This window comes from Chaetura pelagica, unplaced genomic scaffold, assembly GCF_000747805.2.
Source record: "Chaetura pelagica isolate M959 unplaced genomic scaffold, ChaPel_1.0 scaffold650, whole genome shotgun sequence".
Classification (NCBI taxonomy): domain Eukaryota; kingdom Metazoa; phylum Chordata; class Aves; order Apodiformes; family Apodidae; genus Chaetura; species Chaetura pelagica.
The window spans coordinates 885,216-894,195 of record NW_009951820.1 but is presented as its reverse complement, the minus strand read 5'-3'; the positions used below and the strand labels follow the sequence as shown (position 1 = coordinate 894,195).

At 45.0% G+C, this 8,980-nt stretch overlaps 1 protein-coding gene across 1 annotated transcript; it reads right to left on the bottom strand.

The window, feature by feature from the left end:
- Positions 1–135: 135 nt before the first annotated feature.
- VPS11 (vacuolar protein sorting 11 homolog (S. cerevisiae)) lies at positions 136–8,728 on the bottom strand. Its single transcript, XM_010008896.1, has 15 exons — positions 8,582–8,728; positions 8,258–8,393; positions 7,180–7,343; positions 6,831–7,078; positions 6,236–6,437; positions 5,808–5,959; positions 4,694–4,880; positions 4,206–4,349; positions 3,539–3,727; positions 3,139–3,300; positions 2,553–2,692; positions 2,073–2,275; positions 1,392–1,563; positions 1,071–1,293; positions 136–300 (listed from the first exon to the last, which is right to left on the bottom strand). Exons 1-15 carry the CDS (start codon positions 8,726–8,728, stop codon positions 136–138), a joined length of 2,634 nt encoding a protein of 877 aa, XP_010007198.1.
- Positions 8,729–8,980: the final 252 nt, after the last annotated feature.

The window sequence follows — 8,980 nt, the reverse complement described above, 5'->3', positions numbered from 1 at the left end:
CCCGGCACTCGCGGCACTGCCCAGTTCGTCCGGTTTATTTGGGTCCGAGGGACAGAGCAGGGTAGGGGGGACAGCCCACAGCCCGCGCGGAGGGACCCGAGCACACAGCGGGGACCCCGAACACCGCGGGCAGGGTCAGGTGCTGCGCTTGGTGTGGATGAGCAGCTCCCGCTGCAGGCCGGCCTCAATGGTGGTCGCCGCCCTTCCCGTGGGCAAATCAGTGATAAGGGTGAGCTTGTTGAAGACGCCGCGACCAAAGTAGTCGGCTACAACAGAGAAGCCGTCGTTGGAACACTTGAGCTGCCAGACACAAAGCAGCAGGGTCAGCAAAAGCCTCCAGACCCTCTTGCCTCCCCCATCCTGGTCCTCTCTCCCCCCACACATCCCTCAGTTATGGGCTACACTGATGGCTTAACGCAAGTGCCACGTGAACGGCTTGCTCTGCTAAAATTTTCTGCCACTGGCTGTTCCCCTTCTTGTTTCAATCCTATATTTGAGCCATTTTGGTCAGGTGAAATTCTTCCACTATGAAGGTGGTGAGACGCTGGCCCAAGTTGCCCAGAGAAGCTGTGGTTGCTCCATCCCTGGCAGTGTTGAAGGGCAGGTTGGATGGGGCTTGGAGCAACCTGGGCTGGTGGGAGGTGTCCCTGCCCATGCAGGGGGAGGAAGAAACTAGATGAACTTTGTAGTCACTTACAACACAAACCATTATATGACTCTAAGTGATCAAGAGTGAGAGCAGTTTCTCTTCCAACTTTAAGGAGCATCAAGGACCCTCTATGCCCTGTACATAATGCAGTTACCCTAGCTCCTAATGCCTCATTAATTCAGTCACAGAATCACAAAATCATCATGGTTGGAAAGGATCTTTGAGATCACAGAGTCCAACCATCACCACAAACACAACCCTAAGAACACACACCCACACAGACCCCACCAAAAAACACCCACAAAAAAAACCCACAACCTTGTTTACAAATACTTTCAGCCATACCCTTTGCTACCAGCCACTGGGAAAGAATCTAACCCCTATTTATTTATGCCTAGTAAAACAGACAACGTTACCCTACCTGATGCTGAAACTGATCATGCAGATCTCTCTTCTGCTCCTGAGCTCGGATCATGTCCATCACCTTGCGGTTTTCTGGCATGCAAGTCGGACATTCAGAATCGCTCTCGGAGTAGCTTTCAAAGCAATGCTGGTGGAAGGAATGGCCACACAGGAAGTGGACTGAAGGCAGTTCTAGGGCACTGGTACAAATGCTACACTTGGTCTTCTGAAAGATCTTGGGACTGAGAAAGCAAGAAGAGGCAAAAGGGCAAGAAAGACTAAATATATTTTTCCTTAACAAAACAGGTCTGTCCTACATAAGACAAGACAGCCCACACACCTTGCTTTTAGCTCTTCAATCTCCTGACGGATCCTTGTTGTTTCTTCTCGGTATTTTTGAATTCTCTGCTCATCCTGCTCTATCTGGCGGCTTTGCTTCTGCAGCTTGTTGACAAGATAATCTTTAATCACAGACAGTGTGGCTGTGGAGTTATGAGCCAGTGTCTGCACAACTAAGAGTAACAGAGATGTTAGTTGAAATACCAGCAAAATAACTACAGCTACACTAATCCTACCTGGACAGACCACTTCGCCATATGGGCAAACAGTATTCTTACTCAATTGAAGAGTTCATTTAAAGACTCGACTTCAGTTTTACCTCTTCCAGAAAGAGGTGACTAGGAGCACATTTGGATAGCTTAGATCAAAAGGGGCAAAGCACGGATCTAGCAGATTGAATTCCATTTCAGCTTCTCAACTAAGGCACAGCAGGAGTTTCTGCAAGCCCTTCGCTTCCCCACGCTGCCAGAACAGAAATCATGTACAGATACCTCTACAACTAATACCACAGATCTTTTTCTCTAATTAGGGAGCTGTGACTGGTGTTGCTTTTCCCTGCAGAGAAGACTATTCCTTCAAATGGTGGGCTCAAACTTTGTTGCTGTTTCTCTCAAATTTCTAATCTACATATAGCCTAGTTTGGGTTTGGGGGACTTTTTTGGGTGCCTCACGTCATTTTTACCAAGCAGCGGAGGCATAAGATTCTTGTTCTCAATGTGTTTCAGCACCGCAGCAATATACTCTTTGCAGTCCTCCTCCTTCCGGGCAAAGTAGCCGAGAGCCTGTTCCCAGAGACAAGCCTCTTGGTCTCCATACAACTCACACACCTCAATCACCTTCTTGTACTGCTCATTCTGCATGTGGTAGTGCATGATCTGTTGGAAACTACAGGAGAAAGAAACTCGTCAGCTGCAACAATCTCTCTTTGGAAGCTGCTACAGTGACCTCATGTTCTCTCTCAGCCATGCAATACCCCACTCACACAGAAGCCAAGACAAGTCTGTCATTTACCTTCTACGTAAATGCCCTGCTCTAGCAGCAAGATATTTTTATTTGAGTAACTATCTACATTTCCCATATTGATATACTAAAGAGGCAGGAACATTAAAAGCTCAAAAACCCTGAAGGGGGTGGGTGGGAAGGAACAAAAAGCAACACTCACAGTTTGCCCTGCTCATAGAGGTAGAGAACACCATCCTTGAAGTTGTGCATCTGACATAAGACCAAGGCCTTATCAAAGACTGTTTTGAACCTTCCACTCTTCAGTAGGGTGAGGGCTTCATTGTGCAGCTTCTCCTTGATCTACAGAGGAGAGGTTGGAGAGAGCAACAGACACACATTCAGAGAACATTTTGCACCAAGACCTGACAACAATTTGCAGCCCTTTCAAAAATGACAGTTTTGCCGTTTGCCCTCTTTTCCCTTAAAGCAAACAGGACATTTATTTTGCCCAAAAAGCCAGCATCCTCAGAAATCTAGGCAAGTAAAAAGAGCTACTTCTGTGGGAAAGGGATCTACTCGCAGAGGTTGTATTGTCTGCAATTTGTTCTTAAATGAGATTAATCCAAAACAAGCTCAGCATCATTAAAAGGCATAGTCTCCAAACCAGCAGGCTGCTTTCCCATTTATGTGTTGTTTGTCCAGCACAGCATACATACAGCTGCATGTTATCAATGCCCATCTGGAGAGGTAACAGGATTCAAAAACACCAAATCTCCCTCAAAACACAAAGCTGGAGGAGCTCAAACCTGCTCATCTTGTTCATGTGCCCAGTTCTGGAGTCGAAGTTCCAGTAAAGTGTCATAGACACCTTGTGGAGAGTCAGCCTGCACCTCAGTCATGTGCTCCAGAAAAGCCTTCAGTTCTCGGGAGTTGTTTGCAAAGACTGGAATGAACTCTTCTGAATTAGCCTGTAACACAGCCAGAAAAAGCCAAGCATCCAGACCAGTTGCAGCCAGACTGGTACATCTTCCCCACCATGTGGAGTGCTCATTCCTAGAGTGTCTTCAAGCAGTCTCTTGTCTCTGGGACTACTAATACACCAGGATGGGCCTTCTTATTTTACCTAAAACAACAGACCTGTACCACAAGGTGTACAGGAGCACTTGCTACTTGAAAGCAACAAGTCTCAGTCAATGCAAACCATACCTTCCTTCCTTCCAGCATCCCAGGGCCTTCGTTTTCTCTTGATGGCTGGTAATCAGTACAAAGGACCTTCAGCAATTCTGTGGTCTCGTTAGGGACATGGTGCATGAGGGTTTTACCGTATCGCTTCATGTTACTCTCTGCCTGATCAAAAGGCAGCTTTCCAATGTAGTGCAAAGCCTCTTGGTAGTTCTGTGGAGAGAGAAAAAAAAAAAACACACAACACTGGTCTCTGCTCTCTACTTAAAGGCTAGGACAGAAAGCACTCAAGCTGTGCTGCGAGTGTCCCTTGAACACTGTTCACTCTAAATTACCACCCAGGTCTCTAGGGCTGCTTGTTTTCCTCCTCAGGGAGGAAGACTGACTGGGGACCCAGGGGAAAGACAGTGCAATTTAGATCCGTCTCTAACAACCCTCCCTCCTCTTAAAGGACACTGTAAAAAGCCATGTCTGAAACAGAACAAATAAGGCCCTCCAATTTCCCCCCCTAGTCAAGTCAAAAGCAGAAAGCCAATATACAAGCAGCAGCAGGTGTGCTTACTGCTGTCTCAGCAGTCCTGTCAGCACACTAGCTGCAAAGAGGTCAGTGAAATGGCATTCTCACTAAGAAGGAGGCTACAAAAGTGGTACTCTCCCCAGTTAGAACAGGGGAGCAATAACATCTCCTCACTTTGATGTCCTCTAGCTGGATTTTGAGGTACCATTCATGATGCGCGTGCTTCTCTGCCAGGTACACGGCATGGGAGTAGTAACCTGCTTGACGAAGCACCTTGATCGCTGTTTCCACATCAAAGCGGACCTCGCTCTCGCTCGTCTACAAGCACAAAGCAGAAAGATGGTCCTGCAGCAACATTCCCAGAGTCCACAAGCAGCAACCATTTAGGTAAGAGGAAAGCCAGGACACAGACAACTTAGTACCTGCTACGCAAGGGAAAGATCACACGTGCAGAAAGGAAGCAGTCTAACTGCTGCTCATTAGCTTGCCAGTCACACTGGAAAAGCCAGCATACCCCCAAGTCAGACAGCAGCCAGTCAAACAGAGAACATAAAGAGGAGCTTGGAAATAAAGGAGCCCCACAGGAGCCAATTTACAATGTCAGTACTACCCTTTTGTTATGATGCCATACAACTTAGAATTATTTCAACATCCCCCAATACCTTAATGAACTCCTCCAGTTTGGAGCTGTCTTTAAGCTTGGTATAGCAATTGAGTAGAAGTGTAGTATGGTCTGCATTGGCCAGGGACTGCAGGTGCAGTGTCTGTAGATAAGCAGTGAGGTTGTGGATGCGCTGAGCATCCAGAAACTTCCGAATAACGTAAGATGGTTCCAGCTTCCCTATAGTTCTGGGAAGGAAGAATCATGTTACAAGAAACCGTATACCCAGTAAGCCAAAACAGAGAAAATAACAACAGAGAACAGAGAAGCCTTAACTTCAGCAAGCACCAACCTACTTGGGACTGCTCTGCTATGCATCAGAAGTCATAACTACTTATGATTTAAGAACACTCATCCACACACTGAACAATCCTCAACAACATCCCTCTACAAAGGCTGCAATCAGGACATCAGCTCCAGCACACAAGGAGTTAACTGTCCTTTAATGGAGACAGTGAGAGGATGGACTATGCTCTGACCACAGCTAACTAGATGGCCCAAAAAAGGGTAAAAGAGCTTATGTTTTCCTTCATTTCAGTTGCAGAATTCAAAGTCATCTTGAAACACCCATGCCTGCATGAAGCAGCTTAGGCACACTTATCCTGACACTTAATCCAAGTCAACAGTAGGACACACCTGCCAAGTCTCCCTAGACAGCAGGACTCCAAAGGTTCAGTTCTACACAAATGTAACATTTTGTAGCATTGTAAAAAGACTGAACATGAAGCTTTCAATAAGCCATAAAACAGGCTGCTCCACATTTGAAAAAAAAAAAAACCAAACACAAAAAACATTCCCCAAGGTAACTGCCATATATGGTCAAATCAGTTATCCATATTACCTAGAATAATACCCTGTATATAATATCATCAGTTCCCACTCCAGAGCAATGTGGCTCCATTATTCATGTTAAAATACTATCAAAGAGAAGAACTTTATCCTAAGGTGTAGAGAGCAATTTTCAAGCAACTTTTTCTGATATATTCATTCTCATCAACATGTTTCTCTCTAGGGGTAGAACTTCCACCTAAAGTCATGTGCTTTTTTTGTGGTGTTTATCATTGGAATGAAACAGAAATCAAGGCCTCCGTAGCTCCCCAGAACCCCCCCCTTACCGGATATACTGCTGGATGGCTCCATCATGGTTTCCCTTGTTATACAGATGATCACCATACTGCCGGAAAATCTCTGACAAACCGTCACTGTCCAAGTGGTGACTCTTGGCAAGGTTAATAGCCATTTCAAATAAGTTCTTTCTGAACAGCATCTGTTGAATACACAGTAAGACCACTATGAGGGAACTATCACCCCCCAAAACAAGTTCAAATACATCAGAAAAACGTTTTCTTTTTTTGGTGCTGTAGACGTACACGTGCCGAGCCCTTTCAATACCAAATGCCTTATAACACTGGCTACGTGGAAAAGCTACCAGGTCACTTGTTATGTCACTTGCTTACCTGAAAGGTTCCACTTTTTAATTTGCAGAGTCAGTACAACCTTACAGACACACAGCAGAGATCAGTAACAAAACAGATTTACATGCCTCGAGTTTAGTTTGTGTATCCTTCTCCTGCAGGACGTGAATCTTCCCATCTCTGGTCAGCACATACAGAGAACCCCACTCTGCTAATACATCCACAATATCATCAAAGACTGAGCTGTATGCAATAAATTTGTTGCACAAGTCATAGATATTCAGGACTTGTTTGTCTGAATTCTGTGTCTCATTCCCAGCAAACTCTGACCTGAAGAGCAGAAGAAAGTTTTAGAAAACAAATTAACTTGAGTTCTTGATACCTGTGCAAACTAGGCATGTCCAGAAAGCAAGACAAAGAGGGTTCATTTGGGCAATTAAAATAAGTGGACCCAGAGGCAAAGCAGAATTTATTTCTACACAAATTCCACCTGTATGTCAGACTAAGAAATTCACAGGAGCAGGAAAAAAATTCCACTTATTCAGTATGCTTAACTGTGCTACTCTTATGACAGAATTAAATCAATATACAGGTCTGGATAAACCCTAACAACCTCTGACAAAGTCGAAATAGGCCCCCAAGATTGAAGCTTCACAGGGAAGAAGGAAAAAAAGCAGGAATCTACAAGAGTGAAACCAACTCATCTGTTCTGAGAATACCTACTTTGGAGAAGTCTTTCGGTCCTTGGACACAATTATGAGGTACCCCCGATACCAGTGAACAATCAGCTTTTGTCCCTCAAAGGCAAAGCAGGGGCCACGCTCATCTGGTTGATAAAGGTACACACATTCGTTTCCTGCCACAATGAACTGGAGATCCTGGGAAGGGTCGCTGAGAGATGAACAGCGCAGCCCACAACCATGAGTGTCCAGCTCCAGGTGAGGATAGTCTTTCACTGACAGCATGTAAGACTACAAAGGAAACACAAGGTTTTGGGGACTGTTCTGAACTAGATTCTGAAGCCAATGCAATCTGCAAGTCAGTGTCTCATTTCTTCCAATTAACTTCCCACCTGGATGTTCTCTGTGGTCACCACAAACAGATGCGTTGTTTTGCCAGACTGTCGGAAAGCGAGGCCAGTAACCGGGAAACTGCCTTCATGCAGGATCTGGGTCTTACTGTGCCGGTCTCGAGTGATGTCTCCTTTTGTAAGTACAACACTCCCATCTGCAAAACCTGGTGAAAGGGACAGACTAAACCATTACTTACCTGGCACACCTGATAAACTATCAAGTTAGGGCAGCTCCAACCAGCAACACCTCATTTGCTGGCAAGGTATAAACCTGTAGGATTGTCACGGGCTCTCATGCCAAGGAGTCTGCACCAAACTGCCCCCATCGCTCCTGCTACAGTTCAGAGCTGTCACCCAACTGCACAAAGGATGTCACTGCTCAGCATGATCCAACTCGCTTTCCACACACTAAATTCTCTAGGGGCTTAGTTTGGTTTGAGTCTGCATTTTGTTATATGAGCAGCTTTTTCCTCCACCAGTTGTAACTATTACTTTAATTCACTTCCTTATGCAAAACATACTATGCACTATAAAAAGACCAGAGGGAGATTTCTTAAGAGTGAATAAAATGCGTGGCTTTCACAGCCTGCCAATAGCCTCAGTCCAGCAAGTTGTTCCAGGGGAGAAGGCCATAACACACATATGAAAAGCTTCTTGATTTCAATACAGGGACCAACTCACTGAAAGCATTTTGTAACCTCCCAACATTACTGCTCTTACTCTATCAGAAGTTAACCAAGAGCAATGGAATGCTTAAAACCAAAAAAGGAAAACTGGCTTACTTCTTTTAAAAAGGTTTCTATATAGTGCTAGAAAAAAATGTCTGTAACATTAGCTACCACAAAACCTGTGATTTTTTTCCCATAGTACCACAAAAGTTGAATGTTGTACTAAGTTCAATTAATGTGCAACCTTACTGACCGCTGGAGAAAGAGGACATCAACTAAAAACATGTGCTTCTCTTTAAAGTATTCAAGTTACTCCTGTAACATCAGGATGTTCTATGCTGATTGTTTCTTTACATCTCAGTAAGAACCGTAATATTTTTCTTCAGCTATTACAGATAAGTTTTACTTACCAATAGCCATGAAATTAAGGTTCTCGTGGACAGTTAAGCAGGATACAACTGTGGGCTTGTTACCTGGTATCGCTGGAAAAATTCGTGTGCAAAGAGGACTGCCACCATCTCTTTTGTCCAGGTTCCAGACTTTAACCTACAAACAACAATGACCTGCCATAAGCAAAATGTGAGGTATTAGGAGGCAATAACCAGCATCAAATGTAACAGTTCCCAGAAAAACCAAGTTACTTAAAGAAAGAGAGGCTGGGCAAAGGAATCGCAATAGCCTCAAGAAATACCCACAAAACAAATGCATTTTTCTCCCTTTGTCAGTTGACTCACCAAGGGGTTAATACCCTCTTCATCCTCACCAACAGAAACCAAGATGCTGTGCTGCTTCAGCTGGTACAGATGTGTTACTCGTAGCTTGTAAGCTTGGAAACTACTGAGCTGAAGGGAGCGAGGCAGAAACCAAATCTGACCTTCCATATGTAGAGCACAGTTAAGGAATATAATGGGAAAAAAACCCTCACATCTCCAATCACACCAGAAACCATAACGCTTGTGTGTCTCTAACGTCTGATATAGCTACAGCAAACAGTCCTGCAGAGCAACCCACGAGCACCACAGCATCCAAGGGCAGTTTTCTTTAACAGCAAGGGACTGCCCAGAGCAGGAAGCTACCATCTTCCCTGGCGGAGCATCCCGCGGCGACCCGACCCCCCGCCGCCCCCCGGCCCC